The following is a 24,224-nucleotide window of genomic DNA, read 5'->3' on the forward strand; positions in this document are numbered from 1 at the left end:
AAGGATACTTGCATGCCGAGCTCTCTCTTTTTTACTCAGGGGCCGGGGTTCCAGGAGCAGGTCTCCCCTGAGGGCAGAGGGCACTACTTCACCTTCTCCCTCTCTTCTCTGTTCGCTCTACTCTTCAAGTGCTAGTCACTGTAGCAAAAGTAGGGGTAGCTGTATCTACCTAAAAATGCAGTTTATGTTCAAAAGAGACTCAAGTTCAGTCTATGGCTGACATTATGCAAGAAAAGTCTAGCTCAGAAGGCTACTCCTCTCATTCTTTGCTCATCAGGTTCCTTCTAATCGTGTTTTATCACCTCGGTCTTAGGCCGCTTCTTTCTCTTTTTTTCCGAAATCACCAGTCATGAGAATCAATGTCTAAGAAAAGTTTCTCTCTGCTAAGCAAGAGTTAACAGCTTTTATCTCTCAGCAGGGTGCAGGATCAGGCATTCTCAGGCTCGGCAACCCCCACGTGGCTGGGCACTTTCTCCCGGAGTTTGGGGCTGGAGGGGGGTGAGCACACACAGAAAGCATTTCCACAGTTTTCTACTCTTCTATCTTGGACAGGGCAGCTCAGTTCTAGTCTTGTCTACTCTCTTCTCCCCCCCGGGGCTCCGGCTTACCTGAGCCCGACCACGTGTTTTCCCCTCCCCCACCCAGCCTCGTGGCTGGGCAGGGGAAGGAGGCCTGAGACATCTCTCTGCTGAAACCGGGATCTAAAAAGAGACCGAACCCCCTAGACTCTTGCTTTTAACTCTTTGTGTCCTCAGAGGCGTGTCTAAACCTCTGAGTGACCAATCTAGGTGCCAGCAGAAAAGCTGATTACTAATTGGCCTGCTTACCTCTCCCTGGAAAAATTCACCTCCCCCAGCAACCACGACACACGGTGATAGAGAACTATGCAGCAGAGTTAAAAAAATGTAGCAGGGAAGCAGAACATGGCCAGCAGCTGACTGTCAGACCTGTCCTGCTGGTTTTGTGTCCTGGCAGTGGCACAGCCCCTGGCACTCCAGGCCCCCCAGCCCAGCCACCACAGCAGTGCTTGGGCACCAGGCTGGGACCAAAGGGAAATTTGCTGGAAACAGGCAGCATTACCAAAAGCTTCCCTAAACTTTTGTGAAAAATGCTATATAAGAAGCTAAATCCACTCATATCAAAAGAGACTAGAGGGAGAATTCAGATGCGCATAAATTTTGTTTCTTAACAGTTACAAATTCTTTGAGGAAGTCCAGTTAATGTATGACTTTAACATTCCATTTTAGGGACTAACACATGCTCAAATAGCTTTAGGAGACTGAAAAATTAAAGAGTTTTAAGAGATTGGGAGGCTCAGCAGTTACACAGGTGTTTTAATGGGACAGTTTTATCCTGTGACTCCTTAGTGGCAGCAGTTTAGAATCACTGACCATAGTTACATTTTCAGATCTCTGTTGGGAAAAAAAATTAAAGAAGAGATAAAGGATAATAACTCTGTACTGAAATTTGGAAGAGGTTCATCGGGTGCTTGACAACTGTATTATTTCCAATCTTTAGTTAAAAGCATTCATACAATTTCAAAATCGGTATTACTTTAAAGGCAGTCTTTCAATAATCACTTAATATTGTCATCTCTATGGATGAGCGTGGGAGTCAGTGATACTGAGGGACAAACCTAATTCTGTCAAACTTGGGTAAGTTTAGGTTTTAACTCTCTGTGCACCCTCCTCTGATGGTTATGGGAGTTAGCTATGGCTGTGAAGAAATGTCTCATTATAAGTCTTAAAATCTTGGAAAAAAACAACCAAAAAAAAAAAAGACCCAGCCCAGACTTTGTGAGCTGCTTTGTTTCCAAACACCAACAAAACTCACACAGCAGTTCTGAGATGCTCTAGGAAGACAAATCTACAATGAAGCATCACTTACACTAAAACTCCACTAACAGAACTGGGGAATATTAATGGGCTGGTGCAGTTTCACATGCTCTAAATAGGAAATAAGATCAGAATCAGCACTGCCACAGACCTGAAAGCAGAGGAAAGTACTTCTCAGTGCTAATTGCTCCACTGTCTATATGTGGAGCTGTGGCTATAGGATCTTATTTTCTATTCCTAGTGTATATTTTAATTTATTAAGTGCAAATAAGCCATGGGATCATCAACAACAACAACAACAACAACCCCAAAATATCAACAAGAACAAGAGAAACCACAGAGAGGAAATGTTAATGCTTCACAAGTCAGAGAGGGACAAAGCTTGATGAGCCAATTAAAGCAAGCTTCCAGTGAATATACAGTACCGTAGGAGGGCACTAAGTCTCTGGTATCAATGTCTCCACATATCAACACCTGGCTTCCTAAATGAAGAGTAAAATCACAAAGCTTTCACTTCAATACTTAGTACCTCCCTTTGTCTATTTGCTCTAGTACCTGAGTGCTTACTTACTATGGTCTATATAAAACGTTCTTCCATCCAGATGTATTCTTTCCTCCCAGCCAGGCTGGAAATGGGAAATAAAAACAAAGAAAAGAGAGAGTAAATGAAATAGTACCAGTTTCACAGAGCCTGAAGCAGCGCACTGCCCACACCTACTGGACTTGTCTCAAAGATGCTTATGAGGTAGGAAACCCCAAGTGACCAGATGCATAATGGCAAGGCCAGAAATCCAGGCAGACTCAGACCTAGATCTTATATAGGTGACTGCATCCTGTGCAGGGAATATTTTTTAGAGCTTGGAAGTGGAAATCTCTTGCCTCAGGATTCCCACCCATTTTTTGCTGTGAGCAAACAATCACAGAGAACAGATGGTCCATTGTAGCTTGGTTTGAAAGTTTCTGCTCCTACTTCTGAAAGCCACGTGGGTTATTCACTGTAAATGTGTAACCCAGGCTCCCTGTACAGTGGGACAAGAATGTCCTAACCTAGTCCTCAGTACTTCCCTTTTCTCATGTCCCAAGTGCCTGCAGTGCAGAAAGGAGAGCGGATGGCAGGCTGTAGGGACAGGCAATGCTGGCCAGCCTGGACTGCCAGAAAATACAGAGGAGAAATTATTTCACTTCAATCTTGCTGGAGAAACTCGTGTTAAATTCTGTAGTCATCCCAACCTCACTCCAAACCAGGAGGTTTAACTGAGGTGAAATCTGTTGCTAACAATCTGTTGCTAGTGACAAGTCAGGCTACCCTGGTTTCATTGCATGTTTAACCCCTTGCAGTTAACAGAACAAATTGTAATTGGCCCTTCAGTGCCTCCAAGTTTAACACACACCCTGTGTAACTGGACAACTGCAAAAGCACAGCTGTTTCCTAAAGCCAAAAGAGCATTCCTGCTGCTGTGACCAGGAATGTGTCAGCTTTCACATATTACACTCTGACTTTAAGGTCTGGGAGTATTTTAAAAACAAAGTAAAGCTCTGCATTTAACGTCTGTAAATCCCCATTACAACTTTGATTACAAGTATGGCAAAACTTCTGATGTGAAACTGATGATTTGCTCTGCAAAATATAGAGGTTTAATTGAAAAATCAAAATTTATACTGATTTCTAAATGCTAGACTATGCTGGTGCACTGATAAAGCTTGCTTGGCACAATCTGCTCTGTTTTTTCTAAGCAGTAAATGATTACCTAAAAGCACAGTCAGAGACACAACCCAGGTAAGTGTGTGCAGAGCTCAGCCCTTCAGCAGCACAGAAAAAGGCCATCAGTTAGAGCCTCCTGGGCTGGCTCTGGAGGGCCTGAGCAAGCCCCAGCACACAGCAGGGCTCCAGAGCCTCTAAGGGCTGCAGCAGACTGTGCCCAGAACAGAGCAGAGCCCTGGCACAGCAGGTGTAGGTTAGAACACAGGAACAGCATCACTTACAGGAAGAGGGCCCAAGTCATTTGGGTTCAGAGATGCTTTCGATCTCAAATGCACTGGAAACTTCAGCCGTGGATCCTCCTGGAACACAGGTATGCAACTGTAAATCCAACAGATCAAGGCAGATCTACAAAGTCAAGCACAGACTTATCTAGAAATCCTCCTACGTTACAGTTTTTCTTTTCAGAGAATAAGACAAAACATGCCTTATTAAGATTCCTACAGTGCAATGAATTTTCCAGTGCTGATTGAGTTAGGGTGATATAAGACTGTCCTAGGGTGACTTTATGATGCTTGTATCCCCAATTGTCTGTTCTGTCTGTGCTGTATATTGAGTTCTGTGCCTTTAAGACTGGCTCTGAAAGCAAAGCAAGGAACGAAGAAGCACCGAGTTTGTTTTGAAAACAGCTCTCACTCCTGCACGTTCCTCTCTGCGGACTGGGTTCATCTGAAGCACAGACCGGCGCCTGTGACAGAGATCTTTTTTGCTTTTTAGTTAGTTTAGCTAGCTAGGGCAGAGAAGTTCCCTGGACTGTTTTGTTTTTCTTTTTCTTGGGACTGTTTAAATCTGCTCCGGACTGAAAACCCCAGAGAAGCACTGAGGGCTCGCACCTGTGGCCCACCGGGCCTGGACCTCTGGAGGGACTGGGACCGATAAAAACTGAGTGAGCTGAGCTACCCACAGCAAGGATTTTTTCAAGTTTGCCATCTCTCTTTGGAGCAGCGAGAGGTTTTATGGTTTCATATTATTCATTCTTTATACTTGTGGGTATTTTTTTTGTTAAATAAATAGTTTTTTCCACTTTTCTCTGAGGAAGTTCTTTTCCCGGACTGGCTGGGGGAAGGGGCCTTTTGGGTTTGCTTTCCAGAGGGACCCTATTCAGAGGTTTCCTCCCAAATTTGCCCTAAACCAGGACAAAGACCTGACTCCATTAAAGGTGTGCTATGTCCAGGGATATGCTTCAAAAACCACAGGACTGTCCTTAGGATGCCTGCACTACACAAGGGCTTTTACATTCACATGCACATTTTTGGCTCTTAAAAACACCGAAACAAGTGCCAGGCTGAAATGGGGGCATGCAGACAGGAAGACAGATGGGCCCATGGCCCCAGTGCCTTGGCTGGAGTGCCCTTACCCAGGTGGTGGTCTTGGTGTTGTGGTCGATGAAGAAGGGGCGGCCGTTCGGGGCGATGCGCATCTCCCATCCCGGGGGCAGGAAGCTCTGGGCCCCCTTGTGCTGGTGCTTGGGGGAGTTGTAGGGGGACGGCTGCGGGGATTGAGGGTTGGAGAGGGTGTCCTTCACCGCCCTGCGCACCGGAGAGTCCTTCATGCTCTGTGGAGCAGGAAACAGCACCATTGCTCACACAGCACTGGGGCTGCAAAAGCAATTCAAATTGGCTTCACAGCAAATAGCTTTTCATTCCAGATGCAATTAATACTAGAATTAAACACTGGGACTGATTTATTAGAACTTAATTAGCTCTATCTGTGCCTTCTAACATGCCCAGTCTTTTGCTGTGAAGGACATGGTGTTCTATGCCTTCCTCTGCAATTTACACCTGATTGTACCTTTTCCTGCACCTGCTCTGAATGTGTCCATATTTCATTTTACCAAGGAAAAGACAAAAGCAGTGTTTTGTGCTTCAGAGGCAACATATCTCATTTACAAGAAAGCCTTTCAGTACAAGGCTGTGTGAGCCACAGCTCTTCAAACTCTTAAATGTGAAGAGGAAATCTGAAGAACTGGGTCTCTTCAGCACAGCCATGAGTATCTGAGGCAAGAGTTTGAATCACACTGTCATAAGTCAAACACGCACAGGCTTTGATTGTGTGAGGAGCCACTTCAGCTGTTCTTTAGCCACATCACAGTGAACATCAGTCCACAGCATTTGGAATTACTTCAAAAGAGACTTAAAAGAAATGCAGCCCCTGTCTGAAGGCCAAGGAACGAGGGTGGCTGTGTGGGAGCAGGCGGGAGGGGCTCACCTCGAGCGGTGCTGACAGGGTGACCGTGGGGGAGCTGAGGCTGCGGGGCCGCCGGATCTGCGGCTCGCTCAGGTGGTTGCTGCTGCTTGTGCCCGGCACCACTATCCCGTCCTCAGCGAGCTGTGCCAGAGCAAAGCCAAGTCACAAATGTCACAAACACTGCCCATGTGTAGGACACGTTAAAACTGATGTCGTTATCATCACTACTGTTCTTCTTAATCGTATTTCCTTAAAGGCCAGGTATTTAATGTAATTCCACTGGAAGGGCCAAGAACATATGGTTCTATTAACGGCTTGAACCACCTTTCAAATTCAATCCAAAGAACACATTTGCTTCTTTTTAAGAGCTCTTCTGCACTTCTGGAAATTCCTTCCCTTGTAGCAATCACCTTAACCTGTGCCTTGACACAATTAAAAGAAGTAACCAAAACCATCCCAAATTGTTGCAGCTTTTTATGATTCATCTGTATTGTCATGACAAGGATGACTTAGGATTTTTCCTTTAAATTTCAGACTTCTGGATGCTGCTTCAACTGCAATAACCCTCAGCCAAGTCAAGTGTTTGCTCCCTGGATGCAGCCTGGTACCTGCATGATGGGCCGTGTCCACGTTGTGGTCCGGTTGTTGTGGTTGACGTAGTAGGTCCGACCCTTGGCATCCTTGCGCTCCTCCCAGCCCGAAGGTAAGCCGGGCGTGGTGTGCACGTAAGCCACGGAAGGCTGCTCAGGCAAGAAATCATTGAATTCTTATTTTATAATAGCTAAAAAACATTTCAAAGTCTGTTGTTTCTAAAAAAAGGCATTTTGTTAACTTATACTCCTCTTAATCACAACAACCATATGGAAAAATTCAGTTTCTCATTTAATTTAATTCAAGCTCTGTCATGTGCCTTTGAATCAAATAATTTTTTTCTCCCAAGAGACCTTTTGGGTCAGTTTGACACAGATTCAGCAAACAGACAAGTTTATATGCCCTCAAACATTCTATTTTGTTACACATAATGACAAAAAGGAACTCTATGTTTTAATGAGTTTTCCCTAAAAGGCTGGGGTTTCTTCCTTTTACAGGATGGATAAGTAAGAGTTAAATAACCATGCAGTCAAGATCTCCCAAGTCCTGTTCTCTTCTTTACCTCAGGGTGTCTTGAATCAGTTGCCAAAAACTACTGTGGGTTACGAAAGTTAATTTTAACCATTTTGCTCTGTCACAAATGCTGCAGTCAGGGCTCTGTGTCCTGACAACACGAGATAACCTCAAACTGGAGCCTCAACTTCAGCATGACAAAAACTTTAGTAAAAGCTCCACAAGTCAGACCCTGTTCTAAGAGAAGCATACAGGTAACAGAAGAGTCACGTCCTGTTGCCCACAGGAATTGTGTCCCTGTGTGCAGCTGACATTCTCTTGTGTCCTTCCTGTCCCCAAAATACCCAAGCACAAGTTCATACACATGAGCTAGGAACTGGAACCAAGTGGGATGAAGGAGCTACATAATTCAGAGGCCGACACACTACAAGCTCTGGGGTTTTGCCATGAAACAGTAAAGGCCTGCTAAATTCCAGGATACATTCTCTTCCTACCCTCTATATTCCTTGCTCCAGCAAGAGAATGAACTTAATTCTTGTTCTTGCTTCATCTCCATCAGACCTTTCCCAGAGCAACTGCCAAAGGCAATGCAGGTGCTGTTTAAGAGCAGAGCACAGTTGACACAAGGAACTGGAGAACTGCAGGGATAATCAAGAAAGGAAAGGAAAAAAGACACTGGATGGGTCAGGAAGCTGATATGCTCCAACAGAGAATAGAAAACAGAGGGAAACAGATGAAGAATCCAAGTACAGACTCTCAGACTCATTTCTTTCTCTCCTGAAGAGCCAAAGGCTATTTTCCCTATGTTGGTGCACAGAGCTGGCAGGCAATGAGAACACCTTGCCCAGGCTGTGCCAGTGGTTGCCAATCCATCAGTCAGAGGTCAGGAAAGCTACAGTAAGGGCTGCAAACACTCCACAGTGTCTCAGTTACAACTCAGATGTGGGGAGAAGGACACTGCTTCTGAGCCTGAGCCTATGGGTCCTGCTCCAAGGAGGGGGTTTGTAGGGATTCTGAAGGCAAAAGCCAGGTGACCAGAGACTTCTACTGCTGACAGGTTGTCTGTCTGCAAGCCTCAGGTGCCCAAAGACCCAAGAGAATGCAGCCTTTGAAGATAAAGGATTTAGACCATGAATCCTGTGTAAGTCCCAATTCCTCCACAGATCTGGGACTCTGGGTATAAATGCTGAACAAAGACAAGAAGGGATTAATGACTGCAGCATGGTGAGGTAAAACATCTTGGTGCAGCTACACTAATGATGAGTCACCAACATTTGAACTCAGTTATTTGCAGGAAAATATTAATATTTTGCTCTAAAATGTCTAACCAAGACAAGATGCTCTGCCAAGGGAGTACCACTGCAGGTTCATCTAGCACAATTAACTAACTACTAATGAGTCAGGCATTTTATTCAGACTTTGCTATTTGCAAGTGTGCTCCTCTGGTTCTAAAATTAAAAAACAGTGAATATAGACAGCATTACAGAATGATGCATCAACAGCCAAAGTAAGATTTATTTGTTTCCAAGATGTAAATAGCAATTTATATCAAGTATAAATTAAATTTCTTTCTCTAAAACAAATTCTCTAGGAGGGAATAAATTCATAAAAGCCATTTATGATAGTTACTGTAAATGATTTCCATTAAATAACTCACTTCAGACTGGCAGTTAATTAGGTTAAAGGTTCAATATATATAATTTGGTTAAAGTTCAATATAGATTAAATCCACTTTCCTTGCATTACACTTTCAGCAAGGCACATCAAGAATTTTATAGGATGATCAAACTACAGTCTTGGACTACTAAGGAACTGCTGGAAAATGAAATTGGCATTCAGTAAGACCATTGAGAGCTCTGTGCTATATCACTGTAGCCCCAAGGCTCTCAAATTAAGACCAACTTTAAGAATTAAAATTAGTCTAATGGAGAGTAAGGGAAGACAGATACAAGATGCAAACACAGCTACATGTACAATGATTTGATGTCTCTAATCACTGCTGCTTCCAGTATCCCTTTTTAAAGAATTAGCTGATGTAGCTTTCATTTTTCAGGAGCCCATGGCATTTCCTTAGTGCACAGCTTTGTCATAATTCAATGGCACATCTGTGTCCCTAAACCATGCCAGTATTTGCGTGCAATTGGAATGTTTGGAGAAATTTTGAGAAAAATTGAGACAAAAATATGTAAGTTTTCATTCAATAGCTGTATTTCACTCAACACATGGCTGCTTTGTGGAAAAAAAAAAGTTCCTCATTGTACAAGACCTAAATGTCCCCCCATTTTATTTAGAGATAGTGATTGATAAAGAGTTTTATTACCGTTGGCTCCTCTCCCCCTGTGACAGTTGAAGAATGAGCTCTCCTAGAGGGACCATTCTGCTGTTAAATTATAATTAATGTTACACATATTTACTGAAGAAGGTCACAAGTTACTGTCACATCTTTAGGAGCAAGGCATCAGACACATTTACCAAGAGAGAGCAGTTAGACAGATAATTGCAAATCTGAGAGTCATCAGTCGCTGGTAACCAAGGCAGAATCCCAGAGGAGCACTAGATTTAGGAACATGTACTTAGTTGCCAGAAGAGAAATGATCATTAGCTCAGGAAGGATGAAATGTGCTTAAGATCAGGTAAGATGATGTTTTGGAACAGTGCTCTCAGTGCTGCTGATTTGAACATGTGCTCAGGAAATGAGTGTCCCTCAAGAAGCAAGAGAAAGGCCTCTCCCCAGCCCCAGCTGCAGCTCCAGCAGTGCTAAATACAGCAATAAAGCAGCACAGCAGCCCCTGTTCCCCCTGCAGTCAGGCACAGGGAGCAACAGTGAGGCACGACTGCACTGGGAGCCACCCCACTGCTCACCCCTAGAGCCAGGGACATGCTTCAGCTACACTAAATAACTGCTACATCATGGGAAAAATCCAGCCAAGAGAAAACCTCTGTGGTTTCTGGAAATGTTCACCCAAGAGCAGCAGAGAGAACAAGCAACACAGAGACAGCAGCTTGGGCAACAAACTTCTTGGTATGCACAAGTTTTCTATTTGCAGATTCACATGGGGCATATTTATAACTTTTAAAAAATGAAGAAAAAACTCTTGGAAGAAAAGCATAATCTTTTGAAAGATTCTTTTGCAATCTGACCAGTTTTATTCAAAAGCACACCTTGCACACTCCTATTTTAAGTGGTCTCTGTACCTACTGCTGAGAGGTGGCAGAGAAAACAAACCTGCCACCTCTGCAACCCTTGCACATGGGCTGTAGGAGAGGCACCACTTTCTGTCAGCTGGAGCAGTGTGCATGGTTCTGATAGGAGAGAGAAGTTTTGTTTACAAAACATCTTTGTATCTTTTCCTGTTTGAACCATCTCCTTAAATAAACCTGCAGAAGTTGCTTCCTTTTCACTACAACCAGGCAAAACACCAATCCTTTGGGATTTTAGACAGATTTACATATTGCAAGTAAAATCAACTTATGGGCCACAGAAATATGTCTGCTGTGAGAGTCCTGTGGCTGCTCCAGTTCCAGGTAGAGCTGGTTCTCCTGCCCTCTCCTCCCGCAGCTTTGAACACCCCTTGGAGGAATTTCTCCACTGACTGCACATAGGAGTACAGTAACCTAAATTTCCACGGTAAACAACTGAGGAGAGGGTAACTTGCTCATTCTCAGGAATGTCCTCCTTTTTTAGCTCACATGAATTTGGTCTCCATTACTGTTTGGGACCATCAGATGCCCACCCTGGTCACTGATCCGTGCCTGACTAGAGCTGACCCAAGGCAAGATGTTATTCAGAATCAGAGAATGTCCACACAAAAAGAAAGGACTAGAAGGGAGCTCTGGCTTACCAGGGATAACAGGGACTGTTCAGCGACTGTGTCTGTCACACTGCAGGACCTCAGCCGTGAAGAAGGTTCTCTTTGCTGCAAGAAAAAAAGAAAAGGAAAGATGTCTCCCAGTTAGGGTGTCTTAAAACATGATGTTTATTCTAAAAATTCAGTAATTACAGGTAAAAACCTCTTTGTAGCAAATCTCCTGTAAACAATTACCCACCGCTGTTTTACCACAGAGTGGTATATCTCATTTCTCTACTTCATATATACTACAAAAAAAAGGGCCCATCAATTTTCCTAAAGGAGAAATGTCAACATGAACAAACTCATGAATTATTGAAAAAAAAAAGGCATTAAGAAATATATCCAATATCAAATACTATGGATGAGAGCTCAGTCTTAAAAATTCATTTTCTTAAAAAATTACAGTATTTCTTAAAAAAAAAATCAGTTTCAACTTTCCTCTTTGCTGCTAAATTCTGAATTAGTTGTGTCTTTTCCCAAGACACATCCTTCATGATTGTAAACTAGAAACAAACCCCTCCCCTAAAAAAGCAGACACACATCATGTCTGATTGACACTACAATGTAATTCCTCCCCACTAGTCCAGCTAGGCACTCCAGGGCTGAGCAATGTTTAGGAAAACATAGCACTGACACAGCCGCAGTAAAACCAATGGGCGCCTACTAAAATTGCACTTCTCAACACAAGCCCAAGTGCCTCTGCATGCAGATCCAGCAGAGCATCAGAGCTGTCACTTGCTGACCAACCTCCAGGTGGTATTCCCATCAGTCAGAGAACAACTGCACTGGCTCTTTGGGAAAAATGAACCTAATCAAGATTCTTTTTGATGAGAACAAGAGTATTTCTTATCTCTTGAACTGCAGAGGTACCTTGATAGCATCATATGAAGAATAAAAAATAAATAAGAGCATGATGTTCTGTTTAATATTTACAATTATTTTTGTCATCAGAGACATAAAATATTCCCCCACTTGTACATGTATTGTCCTGATTTTTAATGGTATCTGACTAATGGATAACACTAATACAGAGACCATTTTTTTGTTTTTTCCTTTCCTTTGGGAATTCCTAGCTTGATACCCTCTACTCTCATATATTTTGTTTCACTAAAGGTCTAACAGTAGCAGAGTCTGAAGTTAAACTCACACAGAAGAACTCTTGAAATCTGAACTGAGGAATTCTGTTGTCTGAGGCAGTTTGCTTGATGGTGAAGTTGTGATGCATTTTTTGGAAGGGAATTTTAACTGCATGCTCAGATTTTCCTGAGCCCAGCAATGGCTCCCCATGCATGAAGTGATTCAGGTTATGCCAAACAATTGCACATTTCTGCACTAGAGGTTTACAGATTACACATTACATACAATCAAAGAGCCGAGTTGTTCCCCATTGGAATCAGGAGTGACTTGGAGTCTTCTGCTCAGCTCCTCAGACAGCTCCTGAGGACTGGTCTGGGACACTGGAGATGCAGGAGGAGGTGGCAATGACAAGCTTAAGGAATCCCCACTGGCACTTGCCTCCTCTGAAATGGTTTCCCAAGGCTAATGAAAGAGAAGAAACGAAGTTCAGGTTTTATACAGACCGAGTCTTCTTTCCCTTTGCCTTCTGTGTGATCATCTCACTGTGCCCAACACAAAAACAACAGATTCTCTTCACCCTAAATCAAGGCACTACAGAAAACTGAAGCACAGGGCAGCTCCAGCCAGTCCACTTCCCTTCTTTTTATCATTTATTCCACTCTTGTTCAGAGCAGAATATGAAAGTGTTTCTATCAATGTATATAGGACAAGCAATTTGGAATGATAAATGTTTCTCCCAGCATTGACACAGGACTCAGTGCTGTCCATAGGCCAGCAGGCAGCTGCAGCTGCACAGGACCCTGGCAGTGTGGCTCTGGCTGCATTGTCATAGTGCTGCTGGCATTTTCCCAAGGCAATCTCCACAAGTGACGTGGAAAACCATGACTCTCTGTGCTGTGTGCTAATTAGCTCACACGTGAGAAATACGGCTGCTCAAAGTTTAGTCAGCTCCTAAAGCCCAAGGCTTGGGCATACCTCAGGAATGTCTCCACTCTCCATAGGCTCTGGCTCCAAATCTTCACTGATGTGGCGCCGCGAGCGGAACCGCCTGTGAGCTGCCTCTTGGTTTATCTGTCTGATATTGTTATCCGACTCAGATCCCACATCGCTGCAGAGGGGGAACCCAGCATGGGAAAGAGAAAAGAACAAGAAAATAACCCAGGTTAAACTAAGCCCCCATTTTGTCCATTGCCTTCAAAACCTCGGTAATGCTTTTAATTATAAAAATCATTATTCATGCATGTATCAAGCTTCATAATTAGGAGACTGTTTAATCCCTCAGTTGAAAGAAAATAAAACTGGAAGCACTTCACAAATATCACAGAACACCAGGCTGCGAAGGACCTCATGGGTCATCTGGTTCAACCTCTCCTGGCAGGGAAACCATAGCCTAGACAAAATGGCCCAGCACTTTGTGGAGCCCAACCTTGAATGTGTCCAGTGCTGGGGGATCCAGCACTTCCTTGGACATGGTTTAGTGGTGGCCTTGGCAGTGCTGGGTTAAATACGTGATCTCAGTATAACTCTTAACACTGTTAGTTATTCACATTCTGTAAAATGTAAGCTTGCCAGAGCTTTCTAAATCTAATCTTGAGAAGATATTGCCACAGCTTGCAGACCTCTCTGATAGCACATCCAGGGAATGAAGCCTATTCACAGAATAATAACCATGATCTCCTCAAAGCTAATCTGTTAAACTTCATTAAAACTTAATAGAGTTGACTTTTTTCCTTACCTCTTTAACACTCTATAAACAAAGTAATTTATTCCTGTTACATTACTTACTGAAAAATTCCTTATTATGTCTCCTAATATTCTAAGGTGGGTTGTTAATGCACTGCCTTCCCTGCCATCCCAGACTTCCTGGAATTTTCCAGAACACTGTGTGTCTCTGATCTGCTGGGGGCAAGCAAGTCCCTTTCAGGCATAAACAAAGCTCGTTTTCCTTTCTGACTTGAGCCTCAGCCTGGTTCTCCATCCCACCCACCCAGCTCCTAGCTCATGGCTGCTTACATGAGGCTGGGCCGGTGCCACTGGGTGGTCCTGTTGTTGTGATTCACGTAGTAAGTCCGCCCCAGGTTGTCCACCTTCTCTTCCCACCCAGGAGGCAGCGGAGGAGGTGGCAACTCCTCCTGACGTTGAGATGAGGCATCGCTGGAATCCACCACATCCCAGCCATGCTTAGGAATGAAAGAAAAAGACCTCTGTGGTTACAGTGTGCACCTCATTTCAATGAGAAAAGAGCTAAATCCCCTTGAGTCTATGAAAGAGGGATTTCCAAAGGTGGCTGGGTGTTCTCTTGGTAGCTTGGTGCCAAAGAGAACCAACTGCCAACTCTGTTTCCAGGGCTTTATCCTTCAAGTGCAGCCGACTACAATTTTTCTTGAATCCTTCCATGAGGATTCAGCCTTACCTCAGAGTCATCCCTCTGATCACTGTTTTCTTCCTCTTGGCCGCCATTTTTGGGCATATACGCCATCTTCAGTCTCAAGAAACCCTTTACACGAGATTTGTGGCTACAAGACAAGGAGGTACATTGCATTTAACAACTCCTAAATAATTGTAAATAAAAAAGCCATGAAGTAAGAAATGTTTTAAAGTCCTCAAATGTTTTAAAGGTCCTTCCTCTCACCTTCTTGGTCTGAGGAGGAAATCCTTAAATGTGTATGGCCTCTCCATGGTTGGGTCTTCAGTCTGTAAGCAGTGGAGAAAATGGGAAATTAAAGGGCTTGCCCACAAGTCCAGCCACATAAAGAACATTCATACAACAGGCTGACAGATTACATCTCTGATTTCCACTGAATCCTAAGTTATCTAAAGCCTGGAATCTTGGAAACTTCCTATTCCTTGAGAATTTCAGCTTTCTTACCAAGTACGTCACATCCTTCACATGTGTGAACACACAGCTGCTGTGGGTACAGAACTAGGAATTTCAGATGCCAAGGGAAAAGGATGATGACTCCATACACACACTTCCCCTGCTGATTGTCTGGGGAACTTTATTCTGAATTTCAAGCATGAACTGTGTTATACTTGGCAGCCAAATCCCACGCAGCCTCTCCCTTCAGTGCCTGACCTCTGCCCCTGCCAGTGGCCACTTTCTCTGGGAGAGACACGCTGCCTGTTTTGCTCAGATGCAGATTTTAACAAGCTCACCAGGACACCAAGGCACGCATGATTCAGCACTGCTGTTTAGTGCTCTTCTGGAAGGGAAGTGCTCCCAGAGAGGAGCTGTATGTTTTACCCAAATTCTGTCAATAGTAATTAGCTGGTATTGGAGAAACAAAAACTTACAAATCAGCAGGATGAGAAAGCTGATTATTAATTTGTTAACAAATACATCCCAACGTATCTATCTATCAAGGTAGTGGAAGGATGACTGCAGATGCACAGTGTGCTTCCCTGAGCCAGTGTGCTAACACACCTTCCCACCAGGTAACTCTTTACCTGGAACAGGGAAGTGCCCAAGGAGGTCCCTCAAGGTCACAGCCTCTGAGGGAAGGACTGCTCTGAGACACAGCAGCTTTGCCATGGAAAATGTCTGAGGGGAAAAGGACTCTTCCCACTGTTCCACCAGGGCTATTTAGATCTTGTCTGTGCATAAGGATACATAAATGGAGATATCCACACAAGCCCAGAGCAAGCAATCCTGCACAGCACAGCTGGGATGACAAGAGCTTCCATAAGAAGGGAATGATACATTTGTCACCACAAGGTGTGCCCAATCCTTCCCTTGTAGCTTTCCACTGTTACAGTTTATAACCTAACACACCACTTGCAGACTCCAGATCAACCATTACAGATACATCTAAACAAGCATCACTGTGCAAGTCATTACAAAGCCATTTTTCTCCTACAACATCCATCAATAGCAAGAAGTAAAAATCAGACACAAAAAGCCAGTTATGCTCAACTGACACCTTATTTTGACATAAACACTGCAATAACTTCACCTATTCACACATAAAAAGCCCTGCAAGGTCACAGATCTTAAGATTAACATGCACAACATTTAAAAAATATTAACTACATTCAGCCAATGTTAGTCATCCAAAACAGTATATGATATCAGAAATGTTTGTACCAAGGCTAAAGCAATCACTGTATATACATACACATATATATTTATTCCTAACTATAAATCAGTAAATAGAAATTGCACTTAATTTAGCATCTAATTTTGCAGCCCATGCAGAATCCTGGCTGCTGAGGGGAAACCAGACAGCTGGAACTTTACAGAATTACAGAACCAGCTTTACACTGAATTCCTCCATTAATTAAGAAATAGAAACAAGCATTACCACTCTCAAACCAAACACCTCAAATGTCTGTTGACAATAAAATGATTCAAACCCCGTGTCAATTACTTTTAATTGATTGCTATTGAACTCTTACTGCTGGCAAAGAATTCAATTTCAGCTAAAATAATGAACAGATGACATAGTTCTGGCAGCCTTTTGGTTTTTCATGCATTTGCTGAAGCAATTCTGCTCTCATGAAGCCTTTTTTGCACAGTAAGTGCATCCCTTCCATGTACAGCTGATGCATCTCCCTGTCCCAGTCCAGGTGAGGCCTGATTGTCTATAACAGTTTCCTTTAAGCTCTGCTGGGAGCACTTGCCTTAGGAGAATGTAAGTGGTGTGTGCAGTCAACTGTACATAGCCCCAAGAGTTTTCAGAGCTGTGGTGCTTACCGGAAGGTGACTGAGCGGCACATCCACCTGGCCCAGGAAGTCGTCTCTGGTCTGTCAGACAGAAAGTAAACTTACATCAGAAAGGCAAAAAATAATAAATATCAATCTAGTCACAATGAGGCAAAAATAAAGACGGTTGAGTACCATTATTTTAGGAATCACTGGTTTCTACCCTCTTATTGTTGCCCATTATTTGTTGTTCCAATTAAATTATCTCAGCGCAGTATTTCTCATGACACTGCAAACAGGTTCCTGAGCCCACGGCTCATGTGGTGGTGCTGACACAATTCTGCCTGGGAGGAAACCACCAAAGCCAACCCAGAGCCCCTCAAAGCACTGAGAAGCCCCAGCTGGTTTCCTGTTGACGGGGTGTGCTGGTTTGAAAGCAAAACCAGGGAGAGACTCCAAGTCAGAAATACAATTTATTAGGAGAGGAAAAAAAAAAGTAAAATAAAATAAAATAAAATAAAATAAAATAAAATAAAATAAAATAAAATAAAATAAAATAAAATAAAATAAAATAAATAAAAGCAATAGCACAAAATACCACTGACAGAGTCAGAATACAACCTGACACCCTGTTAGTTAGGGTGGTGGTAGCAGTCCAGATGAAGCTGTCTTGTTGAAGCAGTGATCCTGTAGAAAGGTCTGGTAGCTCTTGTCCTCTGGGAGTCCAGTGGGTAAGGCCTCCTGTGCTGTCCCAAATCCCAGATTATATCCAGGTGGGAATGCTTGGCTCCTCCCCCTGGGTGGAGCATCTCACAATGGGCTGATATCATTCCATGAGTCATGTAGGGGTCCTTGATTGCCCATTAAACAGAGATAGCTCCCAGAGGGAGTTACCTATGAGTCATGGGCAAGGCCTTGATGGCCCATTAACAGAAGATAGTCCAGAGGGAGGGGGCAAGGGAAACACTGCCCCACCTAGTTTCAACAGCTCCTGAAGGTGGTGATAGACTACATACTTTGGACACATCTTACATTATAACCTAGGACACAGGGGACAAATCCAAGCCTTCCTTCCTGGACTGACAGTCCCACACTTACCCATGGTGGGAGCAGCTCACTCAAACAGGGCGAGTTCCAGCATTTGGGTCTAGCCTGGGGATGTCACCCACAAAGGCAAAGCATGGAAACGCTGGCAGCAGGACACCAAAGGACACCAGTGGCAGATGGGTGTTTGCTGCGGGACCTGGACCCTGTGCCCGAGGGACATTTGGGATTCACTCAGACAGGAATTTTCAAGACCGAACCCAACCATCGACCAGGGAACGCAGTTTCTCCCAGATACTGTTTGCGACACCAGATATCAGCCCCAGTGATTCCCAAATAACCTGCTGCCTATTTATAACCACGCTAAGTACAGAATTCCAGGAAGTGCATGCTGCTGCTGCAGAGCCAAGTTTACATATTTCTCATAGCAGAGCATTAAGTTTAGTATTAAAATTCATATTTTATATGATAACATCATAACAACTCTGTTTCTACTACAAAGATAGGATGACGTTTCATGATCCCCACAGAATGGACACATCCTGCTGTGCTGGATGCTACGGAACAACAAAAAAAGCACCAAGGAGACCGTGGTTTTTCCAATTTTAAGTAAAAACAGTGAATAGATTTTTCATTACAGAATTTTGACTATTACTCTTCTTCCTAGCAAATAGTAGAACCTGGTAGCATGCCCTGTTTTAGGGAACTAACATGTTTTCCCCTTAATACTGGCAAATCCCAAGTACTCCCCACCTCCTGCTTCAGTACAGTCACTCCAATAACAACTACTCTGAAGAAAATATACACCTATTGCTACATCTCTTCTTGCAGCTTTTAGCTCAAGAAAAACACAAGTCATGGATACAGAAAATCTTCAGGTAGGTTAGAAGCAGCCTTAAAGAAGCTGAACCAACAAAATGTGTTTGTAGCTTACAGTGGAACTGGAAATCCCTCAGTCCCAGCCAGCTCTGTAAGCAGAATTACTTCCTCATCTAATTCTGCATAGATATGGACACCTTTGCTAGAACTAGCGCTCTTGGAAAATTCAGTCTTTATGTAACTTGACTGTACACATATATCTGTAAGAAAGGGCTGGGAGGCCAGTATATTAATATCAATATTGGTATTAATATTAATATTGGCATTAATATTGATATTGGTATTAATATTGGTATTAATATTAATATTAGTATCAATATTAATATTTAGGTTTTTTTGTTCTGTGAAAAGAATTTTCTCTTGCAAGTCTCCACAGCCCTAAAATTTAGGCTTTCTTACTTTGGGGCTCCCTGCTTCCAGCAAAGGCACCTCATGAGCCACAGGAACCTTTTCCATTGCCTTCTTTTCCCCATTTCTCATTATAATGACGTCATTTGGGTTGTGCTTTTTTTTTTCTTTTATATGTTCTCTGTATTCTTCACATATATATTTGTAACACTGTCAACTATTGTATTAGTAGCTAGTTTTCCCAGTACTTTTCCATGGCCTTTCCCTAGGCAGAAAGACAAAACAAATTCCAGAGCTCCAAGCCCCAGGAGGTACAAGGCTCTGTACTATCTTGGTTCTTCCAGGGAACCAAGGCTGAGAACAACTCTTTGCAATCCATTCTCATGGACAAAGTACAACTAGTGCTGAAGGGGGGCTCCAGACAAGGGGGGAATTGCATTACCACTTGTCCTCCTAATTGGTGCTTTTTATCAATTATGCTAATTTCCTAACACCTATAAAAATGTACTCACCCCTGGGGGGGGGGGGTGGGGGGGGGTGGGTGTGGGTGGGCTTTTGTGGACATCTTTCCATGACTGCCCCCGAAGGCCTTCAAAAAAAGATCCCCTTTTATATTACCTCCTTGCTAAAATTATCCCTAGTTTCATTTCCAGGCTGGGAAAAAGGCAACAGTGAAAATGTCTGTTTGGAGAAACTCTCTGTCACTAAAATCCACAGAGCCACCCAAGATAGCAGCCTGTTCAGCTGAGTATCACAGTATCGCACTGCTAACTCCTGCTCCAGTCTGACCCCCCCGGACAGTGAGTAATCCGTTCTCCACAACAAAGGCACAGGATGCAGATGCTCATCCAGCTGTAGCTTGAATGGGACTTTGCCAACCAGAACGAGTGACCCCTCAAATGTCATTGTTGCCTCAGTATTGCCCCTGTCCCACCTGGAACTCTGTGTGGGCAGCAGGACAAGCACAGGCAGGCAGGGGTGGGGCAGGGCTCAGATGTTTTGTTACAGTCTTACTGCAAAGCCCAAGTATAACAAGAGCTAGCCCAAAATTTCCTAATTACCCTTTAACACTCCCAAGCAATTTTACAAAGTTTCAGCATCCCCTGTTCCACCTGTGGGGTTGGTTTAGCACATTTATTGTGGAAAAGGTGAAAGTCAGACACTGTCCCATTTTCCAAGGAGCTCTCTTGAAATGAAAAGTAATCACTTCAGTGTTTTGGCAGAGACATAAATAACCCCTGTCTGTTCATGAAACCCAAATCTGTCCAACCACCTCACTCATTCATGCATTGATCCTGTGGGAAAGCAGCACCAGGCTCACACACACCAGGCACAGTGAGTGTTCTGTGCACTGAATTTTCCTGAGTGTGTGAGGGACCCCTCACACCTGCACAGACACTGCAATGAAACCTGGTAATCACTGAATCCCAAGAACAGCCAAGATCTCAGCTGTCCAGTGAAAGACAATGGAAAAAAACAAGGAAACACTTCATTAAGTGTAATCAGTGGTCAGTGACTGAAAAAGCTTTAAAAACCAACAGAACTACTTGGAAATTCTAACTTGTGCCAAACACCTCAGAATGTGAAATAACTAACAGTTCATCATAGGAGACTGAGGTGACAAGGTGACACTCCGAAATGCATGTAAAAGTCAGGCTGCAATCTGGTGCCTATCCAAGCTGCAAGCCAGGAGGAAAAGCCTGGGATAAAGTTGCAGCGCCCTAAATGCCCTTAGTCTCTAAAACAGCAGAGAAAGGAAAAGCATCCCTTGACACTTCAGCACAAACCAGAATGGTTAGCTGAGCCTCAGGACTGTACACACACACCTCAGCTTTATTTGGAACCACACAGAAGTATGAATAAACTGTTAGACTTATGTTCAGTTCAAACACCAAAGTTTGTTGTTTTCCAGAAGGGAAAGTGTCAATAGTTAACAGTTCAGCTGTTAAAAACTTGCTCATTTCAGCTCTAGAATAAAAGGCAAATACTACCTCAGATGTGCACCTGTGGAATTGCATTTTATTGAAATGGTATGCTCTGGCTCACCCCTGGAAAGTGTATGGTTTATCCCAAGTCTGTAACCTCCCCTGCAGTATCATGTGTGTCTAATCCGATTGGCCTCTAGATCTGTCCGCGCCCACTTTGAATCTCTCTGTTAAGGGTGCAAATGGAGTGGGCTCGCTCTCTTTGCCCTGGAGGCCTCTGGAGGTTCTGCTCCTCTCCCCTTCCCTCTCCCCTTCCCTCTCCCCTTCCCTTTCTCCCCCTCCTCTCCCCTCTCCCTCAGTGACTATGCTGCCTTCCTGGGGTCAAACTCCAAATAAATCCTCATCTCATCAGCACCTCACCAGCCGTCTAGTCTCCTTGCCTGCCTGCATGCAAATACCAATGAACCTAGAGCCCGGGGGGCTCTCGGGGAACCCTCCCCGGGGACCCCCCTAAATCTAAACTACAACATGCACCCTTTATTTAACCTGACCTCTAAGAGTGGTGAAATGTACTAGTCATCATAAGGTAAAACACATATTACAGTTGGGTAATGGCTGAGCACACGAGCAACACAACAGGCAACTCAACTCCGCTTAGCTTTATTCCAGCCTGAAAAGAAATCAGAAGTTAAGAGAACAGCAGAGGTACAACAGGTTAGTCGGGACTTTGACTAAAGGTCACACAAACAACGTGAAGGATCTGCAGGAGTGGGCAGGTCTCACAGGGATTAAGACATTCAGCTATGTGCAAAATCCTGTTAAGTCCCTCAAATGTGTACACACAAGCTGACACCCCCAGCACATGCAGTTAGTTCTCCCAAGGAAACTGTGCCATGCAGTACCAGGCCAAGCTGCAATCCTGTGCTTATCTGCTGGTTCCTAAGGCAAACATCACCAGGACACAGCTCTCCCAGCAGCCCTGATCCTGGACTTTTCCTGCCTGTTTCCTAACCTGGACCAATACACCACGCTGTTACAACAGATCACCCATAGTGCAGGACAAACTCCTGAAAGTGCCTGAAAATTTCATAAGGTTGGGAATGATCCCAAAGGGGTTCCCATGGAATGCCCCTGTGTGAAAACGTGATCACCTTGGCCTGGGAACCAGCAACACCCACAAACCATAGAGCCATGGCTCATCCAAACTGAGGCACTGGACAGAGACAGTGATAAGATGTAAAAAGAACAGGCTAAAAGGTCCCCCAGAACCTGGATTGCTGCCAGCTGCCAGCCGGGGATGTGGAGCTGAGTCCAGAGCACAGTGGGAACAGAGCTCTCAGAGGTGCTTTGGTTCCCTTGCCAGACACCAGGCTGGGTAATAGCATTCTAACTATCTACAGTTCCCTTGGCGTTTTGAGATGATCAGGAAGTTCCCAGCTTCCTGACTTGAACATTGTTGTGTACTATTTCTAGGCACTGTTTAAAGAGATGCCGCATTCCAACCCAGATATTGCTTAATTTCAGAGCAGGCAGACATGATCTTTATCCTTCCCAGGGCTTCTCAAGATCAGTCCGATCCTGGCTGCCTTAGGTATTCCTGGATAGAGGGTACCGCTAAGTACCTGTTGTCCAAGTACCTCAGGCGAAGCTCCCAGGCACAGGCAGTACTTAGCAGCTCAGCTATCAAGGATTTCAGATCTTTGCAGTGTCAGCTCTAGTGATTTTCAGCTCATGAGCTTGCTAAGTGCCTTGGCAGATGCAGGGAGAGAGAAGAGAAGCGCTGTATGAAGTTCCACAGATGAATCTTTATTGGCATCCTCCGAGAAGACCCATCTCGCCAGCACTGGACCCTTTTTTCTACCGGATCATCTCTACTTCATAGAACAACATCTGTTACTCCAGGAAGACTTATTTGGACTGCTTCCAACACCCTGACAAGAGGGTGTCAGGTCATATCTCTGACTCTGTCAGGGTTTTCTAGGTCTTTTGTTTGTTTGCTTGTTTGGGGTTTTTTGTACTACTGCATTTGTATTTTTTTTAATATTCCTAGTAAACAACTGTTACTCCTATTCCCATATTTTTGCCTGAAAGCTCCTAATTGCAAAATTATAATAATTTGGAGGGAGGGGGTTTTTACAGTCTCCATTCCAAGGGAAACTCCAGTTTTCCCTGATAGATACCTGTCTTTCAAGACCAAGATAGAGTTGATGCCTGAGATAAAACAGGCCTGAGCTGTGAGAGGATATGGAAAATAAGAACAGAATCAATGTACAAAAGTGAAAGAACAAGCAGAAAGTGTAGAACAACGTAAATGTATTGGGACAGCTTCTGCCCCGTGTTCTGTAAGAAATGAAGGAGTTATTGAAAAAAACTTCTCAGAATAAAAATTATAATCTTATTAAGTTTCATTGTAACTCCCCAGGAAAGAACAGTGAGGCACAATGGAAGGGCTCAAGTTCCCAGTGCAACAGGCAGTAAGCACCAATAAGTTCTAAACATTCTGCACAATAATCTGTTCTATGGAGTAACAGAAAAAATCTGCCCTCTGCAATCCACATAATTGCAGCCTGAGATACCCAAACAGCACTCCCACAGCAGTCCCAGAGCTGCGGCATGGGCAGGAGCACAGACCTCAGACCCCGCTGATGTGGCCAGAGCAGTTCACATCTCTAAACCCATCCGTGAACAGGTGGCACCTCAGCAGTTCATGCACAGAGCTCTGCCCAGCAGAAGCCACTGCTTCTTCCCCTGCCCACTCCACATGCATTGTGTCATGGCAGGAGAAGGGCACTGCACCAAGAACAGTTTTCCACAGAACTCTGGCTGAAACTCTTTGCTCAGAGCCTTCAAGCCACCTTCCTTGCCTGAGTTACAGAGCCAGGAAATAATGGAAGAAAGTCTCATACCAAGTTTGGGAAATGTTGCTCTTCAATAGAGCAAAGACACGTGTCTTATGAAGCAGCAGCAAAGTACATCGAGTACGTGCAGAGCTGTGGCACATGGTGTGTAGCACAAACACCTGCATATCTTTGATAGCTGAGGAGTCAAAAGGTACAGAATTTCAAAAACAATGGCATTTCAAGTTGAGAAACTGTAGATGTGAGGCCAGCTTGGTAGAGCCAGCAAGCAAAATGAAGGCAGGTTTACAGCAGGAGGATTGTTCCAAGGAAGGGGGACTGGTGGCTCTCCAAAGCACAAACAGCTGCATTTTATTACTTGGAACTTGCACAGAGGCCCCCCAAATTCTTTATTTCCTCAGCCTCGTCCTTGGCCCTGCTCCCACCTGGGGAAGGTGCCCAGAGCACATTGCAGCACTCCCTGCTCCTGCAGAGCCCCCCAGCGCCCCTGAAAGCCAGGGATCTCAGCACAAGCATTCCCAGAGGGAGGGGCACCTGAAGCTGGGACTGCTCCTGCAGATCCTGGCAAGCAGGTGAGGGAGGCTGGGGCAGCTCTGCTGTGCTGTACAGCACTGAGCAGAACAAAAAGAGAGTAATTAGCTGGTGAATTGTTCATTAATGTCTTGCTGCAGACACCAGGAACCATTCAAACAGACCTCATTGTCTCCACCACCAT

General features: G+C 44.1%; 1 protein-coding gene across 5 annotated transcripts in view; it reads right to left on the reverse strand.

Moving 5' to 3' along the window:
• The window catches only part of NEDD4L (NEDD4 like E3 ubiquitin protein ligase), a 103,632-nt gene that overhangs the window by 14,331 nt on the left and 65,077 nt on the right, over positions 1–24,224 (reverse strand). For 2 of the 5 annotated variants that reach the window (XM_063424559.1, XM_063424558.1), the window contains exons 6-19: positions 16,507–16,557; positions 14,446–14,507; positions 14,227–14,329; positions 13,827–13,993; positions 12,789–12,921; positions 12,099–12,275; positions 10,728–10,802; positions 9,206–9,265; positions 6,390–6,521; positions 5,803–5,922; positions 4,952–5,149; positions 3,819–3,896; positions 2,407–2,461; positions 2,261–2,317 (exon numbers count right to left, since the gene is read on the reverse strand). In XM_063424559.1, coding sequence (XP_063280629.1) covers positions 2,261–2,317; positions 2,407–2,461; positions 3,819–3,896; positions 4,952–5,149; positions 5,803–5,922; positions 6,390–6,521; positions 9,206–9,265; positions 10,728–10,802; positions 12,099–12,275; positions 12,789–12,921; positions 13,827–13,993; positions 14,227–14,329; positions 14,446–14,507; positions 16,507–16,557 — 1,468 coding nt within the window. The remainder of the gene's footprint in view (positions 1–2,260; positions 2,318–2,406; positions 2,462–3,818; positions 3,897–4,951; positions 5,150–5,802; positions 5,923–6,389; positions 6,522–9,205; positions 9,266–10,727; positions 10,803–12,098; positions 12,276–12,788; positions 12,922–13,826; positions 13,994–14,226; positions 14,330–14,445; positions 14,508–16,506; positions 16,558–24,224) is intronic. The other 3 variants (XM_063424561.1, XM_063424560.1, XM_063424562.1) reach the window with 3 other exon arrangements.

This window comes from Prinia subflava, assembly GCF_021018805.1.
Source record: "Prinia subflava isolate CZ2003 ecotype Zambia chromosome W unlocalized genomic scaffold, Cam_Psub_1.2 scaffold_33_NEW, whole genome shotgun sequence".
Taxonomy (NCBI): Eukaryota; Metazoa; Chordata; class Aves; order Passeriformes; family Cisticolidae; genus Prinia; species Prinia subflava.